The following is a 15,418-nucleotide window of genomic DNA, read 5'->3' on the forward strand; positions in this document are numbered from 1 at the left end:
CAATACAGATCCCTGAGGTACTCCACTGTTTACCCTTTTCCACTGAGAATATTGACCATTTAATCCTACTCTCTGTTTCCTGTCTTTTAACCAGTTTGTAATCCACGAAAGGACATCGCCTCCTATCCCATGACTTTTTAGTTTTCATAGAAGCCTCTCATGAGGGACTTTGTCAAACGCCTTCTGAAAATCCAAATATACTACATCTACAGGTTCACCTTTATCCACATGTTTATTAACCCCTTCAAAAAAATGAAGCAGATTTGTTAGGCAAGACTTCCCTTGGGTAAATCCATGTTGACTGTGTCCCATTAAATCATGTCTTTCTATGTGCTCTACAATTTTGATCTTGAGAATAGTTTCCACTATTTTTCCCGGCTCACTGGTCTATAATACTTGCAGTTATTTATGGGCACCAGGCGCAAAGATGACTACATTAACAGGGAGGAGTCGACAGCATTCCTTCAATCTGCCCAAGTTCAATGATCTGGTAAGTGGCAGCTCGTCCCACCTCCCCAGGGCTCCCCAATGCAGCCTATGTTAATGCTCATATCCACACAAACCCAGAATACTACCTTATCCTCCCTCCTTCCCCCATCCCAACTATATGAAGGCCTCAGACAGACAATCTCAGCAGCATTAACTAATATATTCTTCTGACTACATCTTATGGACAGTTCACCATTTGTAGCCCTTGGTGAAAGTCTATGAATAAATGCTCCCCAAATTGTGAAAACTCTCTTTGACCTGGTGTTTCTCTGAATGCCTCATACTCTAGCTGCATTAAACTGTGCAGCATATTCCTCCATTGCCTATATGAAGGCGGTTTCTTCTCCCTCCAGGCCAACAAAATTCCCTTTTTCCCCCCAATCAAAAAAATCTTACCTAACAAAGGGCTGGATTTTCTAATGCCGCAGGGCATAGTGAATTCGACGGTAATGGGGGCGGGGGGCGCGAAACGAGGGGGCGGTCCTGTGATCACTGCTGGTGTCGCGCTGAATAACTACACCATAAAAGGTGTAGTTATTCAGCGCAAAACTGGCAGCGATAAAGGTGCGTACCTTTCCCTGTCGGCAAAGTCTTTGCGGCGTCAGCCCTGGTGCCGCCCCGACTCCTCCTCTTCCAGGGCTGACGCAGCCCTAACTCCACCCCGATCTTGGTATTGCCACGCAATAAGGGACTTTTCGCGTGCGATCCGCATAGAAAATGACCCCCAAAGAGAGTTAGTATTTTCTATTTCTAATGAGGAGGGCTAGTCAAAGATAACCTTTCTGGGAAAGCTTACTCTTCTAGGTTGTAATCCTCCTCAAAAAATCTCCAGCCTTTTTTCAATATGTTTGATTCTTAGGACACATCCAAAATTGGTGCTCCAAAATTCCGATGGTTATCTTACACTTTTTTTTTTCTAAATTTATAATTTTATTTGCATGTATAATATAAACTGAAGTACAAATCGGAGAAACTATGTGGTTAGTGCAGTTAGTATAGCTGTGTTTAAAAAAGGATTGGATAAGATCTTGGAGGAGAAGTCCATTACCTGCTATTAATTAAGTTGACTTAGATAATAACCACCGCTATTACTAGCAACGGTAACATGGAATAGACTTAGTTTTTGGGTACTTGCCAGGTTCTTATGGCCTGGATTGGCCACTGTTGGAAACAGGATGCTGGGCTTGATGGACCCATGGTTTGACCCAGTATGGCATGTTCTTATGTTTTTACATGAGGATAAATGTAGGATACAGGTCTAGTACAAACTTACACTTTTGATATATATCCAATTCAGTAAATTTAGCTTTGTATGCTCATGGTTGGGAAATACATGCTCCCCTCAACACCTTACACTATAACTCTCATAAAAGAATATTAGATATCAGACCTGGAATTCCAACAAAACATTTGGCCAGCAGCACATCAGTAAGCTTTAAAGGAGATTTAAAGGAGATTTTGTTGGGGAAAAATATGGCAAAATGTAATGACAGGTTATTTTATTATTGTTATTTCTTATGTTATTTGCATTGAATATTAAAAACTGTTGTAGTTTCCTAAGAAAATAAAAAAAACTAAAACACTATATTTCAAATGGGTCGGTAACTGTTCAGCCTTAGCAAATGCAGAAGACTGAATAAACTTTTTTTGTACTCAAAAGTATCATAAAGGAAATCCCTAAGATGTTATAAGATACAAAACAAATTATATGAGCCCAAATCAGATAAGCCCAACCTTAGGGTCCTCAAGTGACACATACAGGTCTGATTTTCAGGATATCCATAATGAAAAGGCATGAGGTAAATTTACATGCACTGCCTCCATACAGGTCGATACTGTAACGTGCGGTTGAAGATTTCCCTTCTGTAACATGCTGGGAGCGCACAATTCGGACGCGTAAGGCGATCCAGCGATACAGTCTCCAGTTTCACGCGTCCTTAGCGCTTCTTAAAACAGACGCATAACCCTTTCCGCACGCAGCATGTATATGATATGTAAATGAACGAATTAGCTGTATAATGAAGGAATTAGCTATTCCCCTCCGATACTGTAACGCGCGCCCCGACTATCGCTGCCATTTTGCCCCGCGTTTAACCTGCTAACTTACCGCCTACCCCTACGTTAGAGGCAGGGGTAAGGGTAGGCGGCAAGCTTTCCCCCAGCCCCCTCTCACCTGCCCTGGCCGCGTCCATGGATGCTGGCCTCCGGGGCAGCCCCAGTCCTCCCACCTCCTCCCGAAGAAAAAAAAAGCGAAAAAAAAAAGTTGCGAGAGAGAGAGGGGAGAGGACGGCAATCCTACTCTCGGCGACTTACTTTTGCAGCCCCCCTCCTCCGGACATCGTGGCTTCCCCCGTGCCAGTTCCCCCTCCCCTCCTCCCGAAGCAGGGCGCGAAAAGCAGCCTTGCTCCGGGAGGAGGGAAGAAGGGACTGGCAGTGTAAAGCGGCGAAGCGACTTACTTTTTGCAGCCCCTTCCGGACATCGGATGACCTCTCCTGCCTCCAGCTGCTCGCGAAGATGGACGCCTGCACGGCCGCTGAAGACGTGACGTCACGATGTGCAGGCATCCATCTTCGCGAGCAGCTGGAGGCAGGAGAGGTCGTCCAATGTCCGGAAGGGGCTGCAAAAAGTAAGTCGCTTCGCCGCTTTACACTGCCAGTCCCTTCTTCCCTCCTCCCGGAGCAAGGCTTCTTTTCGCGCCCTGCTTCGGGAAGAGGGAAGAAGGGACTGGCAGTGTAAAACGACGAAGCGACTCACCTTTTGCAGCACCTTCCGGACATCGGACGACCTCTCCTGCTGCTCGCGAAGATGGACGCCTGCACGGCTGCTGAAGACGTGACGTCACATGCCGTGACGCCAAACGTCGTGACGTCACGTCTTCAGCGGCCGTGCAGGCGTCCATCTTCGCGAGCAGCTGGAAGCAGGAGAGGTCGTCCGATGTCTGGAGGGGGCTGCAAAAGTAAGTCGCTTCGCGCTTTTCGCGCCCTGCTTTGGGAGGAGGGGAAGGGGAACTGGCAAGGGGGAAGCCACGATGTCCGGAGGGGGGCTGCAAAAGTAAGTCGCCGAGCGTAGGATTGCCGTCCTCTCCCCTCTCTCTCTCGCAACTTTTTTTTCACTTTTTTTTTTTTGCTTCGGGAGGAGGGGAGAGGGGACGGCAATCCTGACTTCCTGGTATCTGTCATTTCAAATGACATTTGAAATGACAGATACCAGCGTGGCCGTGAAGCGTTAGGCCCGCGCACCCAGGATACTGTATAGGCGCTCTATACAGTAAAATGGGTTGCGCGGGCCTAACGCTTCCCTAACACTTCGCAGACGCGGCATGCATTTGCATGCAATTAGAAAAGAGTATCGAGCGGTAGGTGAAGAGAACTGTGCGTGCGGGGAACGAGGGTGCGCCAGGCACTGCCGCACTCTTTCTACCGCGGCCTTAGAGTATCGACCTGATAGTGAGCAAATATATATATCACACACTTATGGCTCTTTATTGGAGATGGCTAACCCTGAACAAGCAGATCTCTTGAACAAACACAATAGTAAAATTTAAACCATATAAAGCCATTTAAAAACTAGTGTCATGTTGAACAAATGAATCCTAGGAAAGAAAGGGGAAGTGACCGCTTGTTGCAGCTTAGTTTTCATAAAAGCTATAAACGAGGAAACAATTTTATACAGCTGCCTTAGATTTATTTGCTAGTAATCTAATGATTAGATATCCAGGAGAGAGAACTGCCCAAGTAGTGAGACAATGTGATAAGGCAGAGAGCAGAGCAAGGAGTATGCTAGGGTGCACAGGGATGAGTATAACCAGGAGGGGGGGGGGGGGGGGGGGGTGGGGAAAAAAAAGGAAGTGGTGATCGATGTTCCCTCTTTTTCTGGGGTGTGTGTCTTACTGTTAGGCACATAATTATAGCACATGAGCGGCAGAGCGGGGACATATTCCCAACGATTACTGCTACTGCCAGCCCACAACCAGGGATCCAAGCTCCACCTTTCTCTCTTCTCAGTTCCCATCTCTTTTCTTTATTACCATCTCTTCTCATTTCACTAGCTTCTTTCATATTTTTCAACTCTCATCTACCCCTCCACTTCACTTTCCTACCTTTCAAATTTGTCTCTTCCATTCCCCTTTCACCTCCTTCCCCTAGTTCCCCTTTTCCACATTAAACCTCAATTCACATCTCCTCTACAACACTTGCCATCAACCTATTCCTCTCTTCCCCAACATACGCCTCCTATCTCTCTCCCCCAAACTCAACCATCTGCTTCCTGCCTCTTATCCCCTCAACCCCATCTGCCTCCTACTTACCACCTCCCCAAACGAATCCAACCCTACATCTCAATACCAGTGAGGCTGCTGCTGCTCCTCTCTGATGATCTCAACCGCTGCATTATTTTGTTCTCTCCCACTCCACCCATGCCTCAATAACTGATTCTTTTCGCTTGTCTAGTGCTTCTGGGTTCACACACTACTGTAAATTGACCCATTACAGGCCCAACACTGCTTCCCCTAATGCAGTACTGGCAGCCTGGCTCACTTACCCTGCTGCACGCTGCCTAATGAGCTGTTTCAGCAACCTGTAACTGCAGCCTTGCTGATATTCCCCCATGTCCCAACTCAGGCAAAGACTGTAGGTCCCATTCAGAGATCCTGCTGCCAAGAGGTCACAATCCCCACTCTGCCCATGGAGAAACAAACAAAAAAATAAAAATAAAACATGCCTGCTACTGGCAACCCGCTGCCGAGGCTCATGCTCATTTGTGCCAGCACAGTGCGCTGGCACTTGCAATGCATGCGAACAGCAGACAGAAGTGCTGGCCCAGAATTTTTAACAAGTTATGACAGCAAAGAAAGGGCAGAGCAGCAGTAAGATGGGCTCCAGTGGCTTCTGCACGCATCTCAGAAGGAAAAGTGGAGGTGCTTCTACACCGGTCATTGATAAGACCCCTCCCCTGAACTGTTGTGGCCAATTCTGAAGGTCATACCACCAAAAGAATATAGACTGACTGGAGGTGGTCCAGAGACAGGCTACCAAAATGGTACAGGGACAATATAAAAAATATCATACGAGATCAGACTTAAGGACCTAAAAATATATACCTTCGAGGTGAGGGGAAATAGGTGGAATATGATAGAGACATTCAAAAGTCTCAAAGGTTCAGACTGCACAAACAACAAGCCTTTTCCAGAGGAAAGAATACTCTAGAATAAGAAGCCATAGTATGAGGCTTCAGTAGGGTAGAACGAGGAGCAGCATTAGAAAATATTTCTTCACAGAAAGGGTGATGGATGCAATGGAACAGCCTCCCCCAATGGAGGTGGTAGAAACAAAAAGCCTGGGATAAGCGCAGAGGAGCCTCCTTACAAAGAAGTGCAGGTAAAGTGGAAGATGAACTGGAGAAATTGAGCAGACCCTAATGGTCCTTATCTGTCATGGTACTGTGTTTCTCCCTGGTCCTACCAAGTTTCACCTCTCTAGCACAGTCTCTCATATAAACCAGAGATTCCCCAGAGTATTGTCTTAATGTGAACTGCAATAAAAAGATGAATCGTTTCTTAGATTAATCTAACACCATTGTGAAGAACCCTGGACACAGAGTATGGGAAAACAGCACAGCCAACCCAGTCCGATTTACAATGGAAGCATCTCTACCCCAACATACTTCTGTAAAGGAAATGATAGCATTAAATAGCAGCCAGTCTTTCTAAAGTAAAGAAGGGTTTTTTTGTTTTTGTTGGTATTTTTTAATCTGCGATCTACCTCGCTTTCAGCTTCAGACCACCTCTGACAGATCTGTTTATATTCAGTTAGTGAAAGCGTAAGCTTTGAACCAGAATCAGCCCTGGAGCAATTTCCATAAAACACTTCTGCAGGGTGGCAGGTTGCCCTCACACCGCTTCCCTAAATCTATTCTCCCAAGGCGTATCTAGCAACTGCTTTTTCCCAACTTTCTTTCTTTTACAATTCCCATTACAATGTATTTTGGGGGTTTTGAATGAAATTCATTTAAGATTTTGTTTGAAATTCATCTGATTTGTTAGTATGACAGAGAAAAGAAGCTAGGGACAGAGAGGTTGATGGTTTCCACCCAGCATCAGGGAATAAATCTCCCCCTCTCCATCCCTGCAAAGTTACCTTTCTAGTAAGAGGTACCTCTATAGGCACGGGGATCACTTCTGCCAGGAGACAGCCATAGAACGCCACCATGAACATAACTGGATCACTGTTAGGGTAAACCAGTGCTACCTAAAAATCACCAAAGCAGGTTTATTATTAGGCAGGATGTCACACAATTTATCTATACTCTGTAGCTCTTTAAGGACTCACTGCAAGCTTATTTATTTATTAAAAGTACTTATAAACCGCATATATCAAATGGATTGTTCTAAGTGGTATACCCAAAACATATGTCATCATAAAAAACAGTCTTACAAACATTAGTTCAAAAGATAGGCAATATTAAACAATAAAATCATTGTTGAACATCAGCAAATGCCTCTATGAATAAATAGGCTTTTAATTGTTTTTGAAAGACTTCTGCATCCTGCATCAATCGCAGACTGCCTGGGAAGGGCATTCCATAACTGAGGCCCAATCGTGGAAAAAGCCCATCTTCACGTTTCCACGTACCAAACTAGCTTATGAGAGGGTGCAACTAAAAGCAAATCATCTTAGGAGCACACAGACCATCCAGGCAAATATTTAAATACAAGTGAAGATAAACATGATGGACCATTTTCCTTAATAATTTTAAAAGTAAGTACAAGAATTTTAAATCTAATTCTCTGCTCCACAGGTAACCAGTGCAGTTTAATCAGCATTGGGGGTTGCATGACCTCTGGGGCCCAGCCCTAGTCAAGCAGCAGCATTCTGTAATAGCTGTACAGCTCGTAATCAATATTTGGGTACACCTATCAATAAGGCAGCACACAATAGTCACCAGCAGTTAAAAGGTATGCCTGCACAAGTAATCTAAAATCTGAATGTGATATGCACACACTTTGCATATATCAGGGCATTTCTTACACAGTTTTCTGATGACTAGCAGAGCAGCTGCCCAATCACTAAGCATTTCAAGTTTCTTACAGCCCTATTACCCCTAGCAGGGGCTGGCCATGCAAAATGTCTTTAAAATATTCAAGCATCAACGTACATCCATGCTATTAGTTATTAGAAACCTACATTAGTAATATCTTAATGCAGGTAAAGTATCAAAATAGCACAAATAAGGGCCCTTCGTTTTCAATTTGAATTGAATTTAACAAAAACAAAACAAAAAAAAACACCTCAAACTTTTAAAAAGGCTATTATTGTTTTACCTATTTTCACCCTAATTTTCTAACAGTCAACATGGAGAATTTTGCCTTGGTTCCACAGAATTTGTGACTGGGCCTAGATGCCTCTCAGTTCCTGCTACCAAGTCATTCACCCACATACCCCAGGTACAATCCCCAGTCCTTGTTTTCCCAGTCCCTGCCAGCATAAGGAAGGATGAGGAACACATCTGTTTGCCACACCAGACCCCAATATTTATCTAGAAAAATTATGAGTCCGCACACTAATTTTCTCCCATTTTTGGTAAATGTTGGGGGAAAGATAAATTATTGTGTGGGGAGGAAGAAATTCCACCACAAACTGAAAATAAAGAGCCTTGAGCATGAAGAGGAGCTGGTGAAGAAACTTAGGAAATGCAGGGCACTTCAGCAGACCCCACCCTCCATGATTACAACCCCAGCCTATGGTGTTGCCAGCCCCTGTCATCCTTCACAGTAGCAGCCATGCTGCCAAGTACTAGATGCACAAAACATTATCACTAGCCTTTGAATTTCAGCTCTACAGTGATCTCACAAAAGGAACATACACTGACCAGCATTCTGTACAAATTCATAATACATTCAACTAAAATATAATTTATCTCCCTTAACAGAAAATGTTACCAATGAGGAGAACATTTTAGAAAAACAAAGAGATATGAAAACTCTTGCATTCTTGATCATTACCCTGTCTCCTGCTTTTAACACTGATTCATTTTTGGCTCCCAGTTTGTTAAGCAACGTGTAAGCCAGTCTGAGGCTTCTGGTCCATAACTTCCCTGAAAGAAAAAGTGGAAAATCCAAAATTAGAACCTTGATCATCACCATGGCAGATTTTTGCTTGCTGGTCTTATTTGCTTGCTGGTCTTAACAGTCGAGAGCCTTTCATGCCAAGCAAATGGAAGAGACAGAATACTGTTACAAAGATAAAGGAGACCAAGGAATAAAGAGGAGTGTGCAATACAGCGCATAAATCAGGTCCATTCTTGCCAGTGTAGGAGGCAAGTTACTTCACTTTCTGCTCCGGGCAGGGTCTCCAATTTCTAGACTCATTCTCGAGAGAGTGGTTGGGCAGTATGGAGGAACCTGTGAACCGTGAGCCTTACAGGCCCATGCGCCACTGTTCTGCAACTCTAACGGCAAAGCCAGAAAAAGTTGCAGCTTACCATACGTCAGAGTATAGATAGGCTTTCCTGTAACATCCAGGGCAGTCAGGCACGGACACTTCGCCTGGGTTGTCCCCCAGCGCTGTAACGCAGTTTCGATAGAAGGTGGCCAGTTGCAAACTACTCCTAGGGGCTCTCCTTTCACAGGAGTCATTTGACGTCCCTCTGGCTTGGGCTGGTTTGGATCCGGCCGAGGAACTGGAGAAACATAATTAATAATCCATGTTTAAGTCACAGTGCTGGCTAGACCGGTGAATCGGCTAAAGCACTGTAAGAGATCAAGGTTTTAACTTTATTTATTTAAGGCGTTTTTATACCGATAACAGTTTACACATCGCCTCGGTTTACATGGGGCAGTAAGAAAAGAACAATTACATGGAACGGAGTGTAGCATAGTATAAGATATCTAACAAATGGTTAACATGGGGGAATAACTATGGGAGGTAGTAATAAAATATTAATATTAAGTATAACAAGAGAGGTATATAAATTCACAGAAGATGAGATCCTGGGTTGGGGGGAGGGGAGGGGAGGAGAGGAGAGAGAGAGCAGACATAGTAACCACGGCAGAAAAAGATCATCCAGTCTGCCCAGCAAGCTTCCCACGGCAGTAAATGCTGCTCCGTACAGGTTGCCCCCAGGCCCACTAACCCCCATGCTTTTTTTTTTTTCATTCTTTCCCATCCTCTAACCTTTAATGATTTCCCTTTCAACCCTTTGCCCGCCAGGACACCTGAACTGCTGGGATAAGTCACTGTGGGGATGCAGAGCAGGCGATCTGAGTTGAGATTTATCACCAAGGTTTTACATTCAACATGGATTATATATATCAAGGGTTCAAAATGTATCTACGCTGAACATAGATTATACTTGGAAATCAGGTTTTATCCACATTCAAACAGAGAGTATGTTTACTGGACCGGCTTTATGAAAGAATACATGTTTAGGATTCAAATATGGATTTCTGACCAGTGTTTAAGAATCAGCAACCCTAATGCATAACCTGGCATGGATATAAAATCTCTTTAAAAGCAGTTGGCAAACACAATTTTGTAGCCTGCTTTAGACAGGGTGCAGATTATTCCGTGCAGAGAATTTTTATATGCACAGTATGGCATGTCTCACAGATCATACCTTCCACAATCTCCTCAAAGTCATCCACAAAGAATTCCTTTAATGGGGGTCGCTTGGGCCGTTTCAGGGTGTTGAGCAGCTGTTGGATCTTTGTAGAAACGCGGCTGCTGACAGCAACACCTGTGGTAATGAGAGGACAGTTTCATAATGTATCAGTTCATACACATAGCACTGTACAAGACAAATCAAAGTTATCATCTCACCCTCTTAAGGTAGGAAACATTTATTTCCTTTCAAAATGTATGTTCTCCCTCTTTTTTTGTTTTTTTCCATTTCCCCCATTTTCCTATCATATCTTTCTCCTAACAGCTTTAAGATATTGCCATTTATACAAGGTGGCCTTATGACTGAAGGGGACAAAAAATGTGATTTGTAATTACAGTTATAAATTGCACCCATAATTCAGGGATCATGTTAGGATCTTTGCATTTCCTCCCTGATCTGGAGGGTTATCATCTGACACATTCCACCTGCAGAAAAATCCAGTTTGCTCCACTGTGAATGTTTACTAATGCAGCTTTAAGATTTTATAAAACATTCTTTACCATCAGCAGTGTCCATCAGGCTGGACCTCCTGGTCTGTTTATGCATCCCCTTCACAAGCCCTGAGGGTGGTAGATCAACATTGACTGGACGCACAGAGGAAGAGGAGGAGGTAGTTGTGGTGACATCAGGGGGAGCAGAATAACTCTCTGAGCGCAAGAAAGAGAATCTTATGTTAAAGTCACATATTTAGGAATGAAGGGGATGGATAAGAAACGAGATCACACATTGCATAACACATTAGCACAATTATTTTTGTAGGTGCATCAGGAGTGATCATCTCATTTGTATTCACAGACAAAAAAGAATGAGTCAGTAAGAAAAGCAAGTTTGTTTACCATAAACTGAGTTTTCTGTAGCCAGCAGGATGAAACTGCCATATATGTGTGACATCATCCGAAAGCACCAAACAGACCCTTCTCTCAGCTCATACAGCTTTTACTCTACTGAGCATGTGCAGGAGTTTCCATGCAGGCGCTGCCTCGTGAGTTCCTCAGTCGATTGTAAAGCACTCCGTAGTCAACTCTCCAGGGACGTGGGCAAGTTTTAAGCATGACTAATTCATCCTGCTGTCTATGAAAAATCCTATTTACAGTAACCAAACTTGTTTTCTCAGTCAATAAGCAGAGCTAAATTAGCCATGACATATGAGGAGTTGCAAGCTAAGGGTTGCTGCAGAATGATTACTGAAAACGCAAGCTGGAGGAATGAACTACTGGATGAATAGGCTGTGCACAACTACTTGTCCAAATCTGTCACTTCTTGATAAGTTGTCCAGACAGTAATGGGGTATGAAGGTGTGAACTGACAACCAAGTTGTATCTTTGCAAATGTCTTCAATAAGCACAGCTCGCAGATGAGCCATTGAGGTAGCCAAAGATCTTACTTGACAAGCCTATGATCTGGAGGCCAGCCAGAGCATAGTAATACGTGATACAATCTGCTAGCCAGTTGGACAAAGTACACTTGGCAACTGCTATGCCCAGTCTACTAGGATCATAAGAGATGAAAAGTTGTGAAGTCAGACAATGTGATTGTGTTCTCTTCAGATAATAAGAGAAGACCCTTTTGCAGTGCAATGAATGTAGAGCTTTTTCCCTCTTGAATGCATGCAGCCTTGGAAAGAACATGGGCAATATGATGGCTTTATTCAGATGAAATGCTGAGACTAATTTTGGCAGAAACCTGGGAAGAGAGAGGAGTACCATTCTGTTGTAAAAAAAAAAAAAAATTGCATATTCGGTGAATAACATTCTAATGCCTGAAGCTCACTTGCTCTTCTAGCTGACGTTATCACAATTAGGAATATTACTTTCCATGTGAGGAACTTCAAGGAAGTCAACTCTAATGGTTCATAAGAAGGTTTCAGGAGTTGTGCCAATACCACACTGAGGTCTTATGGCACTGGTGGCTTGGCTGCCTGAGGTCTCATATGCCTTAAGCCATTCATGAACTTTGATTCTAAAGAATGTATGGATATTGGTTTGCCAACATTGTAGGCCCCTATGGCACAGAGATACGCTTTGACCAATGATGTACTGAGACCCAAGGAGGAGAGGGAAAACAAGTACTGAAGCAACTCTCTTCGCTCACAAGCAAACAGGTCCTGGGAGCTTTCTTGTCACAAAGAAGAAAATAAATTTCCATTTAAATTTGTAAGCTTCCTGGTGGCAATCACAGTGTCCTTAACTTCCTTGGGTAATGACAGCAAAGCGATTAGTGAACGCTCAGCATCCACAATGTCAAGCTGAGAGAGGAAAGATTTGGATGTTATAGATGACCCTCCTCTTGAGGTAAAGTCAGATCAGACTGGAGAAGGACTGACAACTAGACAAGGTATAAGAATTACACTGGTATGGGCTAAATTGGAGCAAAGAAGTTGAAGTATGCCTGATCACAGAGTACTTTCTGCACTGCTCTGGCCGCTAGTGGATGAGGTGGAAAAGCATATAGTAGATCTGCATTCTATTTGAACAGAAAAGCATCCAGAGCAGATCTGAACTTGCCCAGCAGAATCTTTCCACCTTCCTGTTGGCCTCCATTGCGAATAAATAGATCAATAGGTGACTCCAAAAACTGAACTTGTCTGCTACTGTTTAATTTAGTGACCATTCATGAGGATGAAATACTCTGCTGAGGCGATTTGTCAATGTGTTGGAGATCCCGGGAAGATAGACTGCTTGTAGGAAGGCCTTGTTACTACAAGCCCACTCCCAAATTCTTAGGGATTCTTGGCAAAGGATCCACAACCTTGTGTCCCCTTAGCTGCTGAAATAGAACATTTCTACTTGATTTTAATTTTGGATTAGAATTCTCATTCCCTGAAGGAGACTTGGAAAAGCTCTTAATGCATATCTGATTGCCCAATGCCCCAAAAGACTGATTTGAAACAGCCATTCTATTGACAACCAGGTTCCTTGGATTCAGAGAGGACCTGCGTGTGTACCCTATCCTCTGGTGGATGCATCCGTTGCCAGTGTTACTTGATGGGGTAGAAGTCAAAGGTGTGCTCCCATCTCTAAGACATTTAGGTCTAACCACCACTGGCATGACTCCATTTCTGCCATGACCCTCACTGGGACGACAAGGGCTGAACTACCTGATCCTACTGAGTGCAGAGGTCCCATTGAAGAATCCACATGTTGAGGCAGGTCAAGGAAACTACATGTACCACTGCCGCTAAGTGACCAAGGACAACCAATATTTCCCTGGCTAGGAACTGATCCTTCTGTAGAAGCCCCTGGATCAAGCTTCGAAGGCAGTATGTTTTTTCCACTGGAAGGAATACTCTCTCCTTCAGAATGTCTATCCATGCCCCTATGAACTTCATTCTTTGGGTTGGGACAAGGTTCGATTTAGCAAAGTTCACACTGAATCCCAATGACTGAAGAAGCTGGAACATCTTCTGCAGGGAATGCAATAATTCCAGACTCCTTTATTAGCCAGTTGTCTAGGTAAGGGAAAACGAAGATGTGCTGCTGCTACTACTGCTAGGCACTTAGTGAAGACTCATAGGGCTGCAGACAGCTCAAAGGAAATACTTTGCATTGGTATCAAGAGGAATCCACCAACAACCAAAGGTACTGACATTTATAGTGATGGATAGGTATGTAGGCAAACATCTTTAAGATCCAGGGCACACATCCAATCTCCCTCTTGAATGAAGGGTAGGATAGCATGGAAGGAGTTCAATTAGAATTTCTTCTGGAACAGGCTCTTGGTAAATCCAAGATAGGTCTTGAATCCCTTTCCACCTTCCCAATTTTAGAGATAAAGAACTAGTGGGAGTAGAACTTCTTGCCACATTGGTTGTGAGAGCCAGGATTTATTACCTGCTGGATGAGAAGTAACTTCATCTCAAGACAGATGAGTAAAGATGGATCTGGACTGAAGGCTGAATAATGGGATAGCACTGGAAAGTGGGAAAAGCACAAACTGTAACAGGACTCCACAATTTTGAGGATTTTCTGCCACTCCTCCAAGTAAAGATGGATTTTCCCATCTACAGAAGGGGTCAAGATGGATCAAAAACTAATCCCAGGCTTGGGTTTGGCTGATTGCAGTGTTTTCAGCTGACATCTCTCACGATGATTGTGAGCAGAAAGCTGTTGCTGTGGAAGCACAGATGGTGCACAATACCAGGCAGAAAGGGTGTCACTGAATTAGGAATGCTTAAAAGTAAAGCTGATCTGTAAACCATACACACACTATGATTCTAAGAGGGAATCTCCACCATGTAATCTTCCCAACAATATCCCCTCCATTCTTATTTTCTTCAATATCTTAGGTCTTATTGCAATCAAATGCCACACTAATGTGTAAATTCTTTATCAAAATGATTCTAATGGATATTATCCATAATGCTGAATCCAACACTTTTTTTGTGAAAACAAATTTTTAAAGATGGAGTAGGGAGGTTTCATACAGATATTACACCATTACTCCATTGTAATGTGCTATGTTATTATAATCATTAACCAACCTCCTCCACCTCTTGTGTTATTTTTTTGTATCTATTTTTTATTTTTTCAGCGTGCCACACTCTTTAGACATCTATCAGTGTTTAATCAATCATTAAAAACAATATTCAAATTGTAAATTTACTATGCTTATCAAAAAGACATCTATTTATGTCACTACTGCATAGCGCCGACTTGTATCAAATTTGTGCTTATTTATAATTTCAGCAAATTGCTTGAACTTCCATAAATTTCATCATATCCTATTGCTGTTATTATGCTCCACTTTCACCATAAACCGACTTATCTGTCCTGACTTCTTGTTCCCTACGAGGCCTCATTTGAAATCCGAAGATTTTTCTTCAGGGGATGTTGTTACGATTGTTATATGTCGGACTTCTCCAGAATGGTTTCTAGCTCTCCATTTTTTCTCCATGCTATCATCCAGCATCTGATCTGATCACCCTCTCACGGCGCTATCCAAACTCATTTGTGTTACTCAGCTTTTTATCCTCGCCCTGAGATTTAAAGTGCTCCAATCCTGGTTTACGTTATTTGAATGTCATTGTATAATCAAATCAGAGAACTCCACTCCAGTTCCTTGTTCAACCCAATAGGCGCTTGAGTTTTTAACGTGAATATCTAGAATGCCTCTCTATGGTTCAGTGTCCTCACACGATTTCCCCCACGCTGCAATATTTTAACATGATCCAAAACTGTCCACTTAATCTGTTCAAACGCATGATGATATTGGATGCAATGTGTCACGATCGGTGCTGTTAATGTCTGTGTATGTATACGAGATTTATGTTCA

The 15,418-nt window shown here is 43.2% G+C and overlaps 1 protein-coding gene across 4 annotated transcripts in view; it reads right to left on the reverse strand.

Annotated features, from left to right (window-relative positions):
- DIP2B (disco interacting protein 2 homolog B) overlaps positions 1-15,418 on the reverse strand; it is a 433,878-nt gene that overhangs the window by 130,215 nt on the left and 288,245 nt on the right. For 2 of the 4 annotated variants that reach the window (XM_029594984.1, XM_029594982.1), the window contains exons 6-10: positions 10,648-10,794; positions 10,103-10,222; positions 8,969-9,166; positions 8,490-8,581; positions 6,625-6,735 (exon numbers count right to left, since the gene is read on the reverse strand). In XM_029594984.1, the coding sequence (XP_029450844.1) occupies positions 6,625-6,735; positions 8,490-8,581; positions 8,969-9,166; positions 10,103-10,222; positions 10,648-10,794 (668 nt within the window). The remainder of the gene's footprint in view (positions 1-6,624; positions 6,736-8,489; positions 8,582-8,968; positions 9,167-10,102; positions 10,223-10,647; positions 10,795-15,418) is intronic. The other 2 variants (XM_029594983.1, XM_029594985.1) reach the window with 2 other exon arrangements.

Source organism: Rhinatrema bivittatum, chromosome 3 (genome assembly GCF_901001135.1).
Source record: "Rhinatrema bivittatum chromosome 3, aRhiBiv1.1, whole genome shotgun sequence".
Lineage (NCBI taxonomy): Eukaryota > Metazoa > Chordata > Amphibia > Gymnophiona > Rhinatrematidae > Rhinatrema > Rhinatrema bivittatum.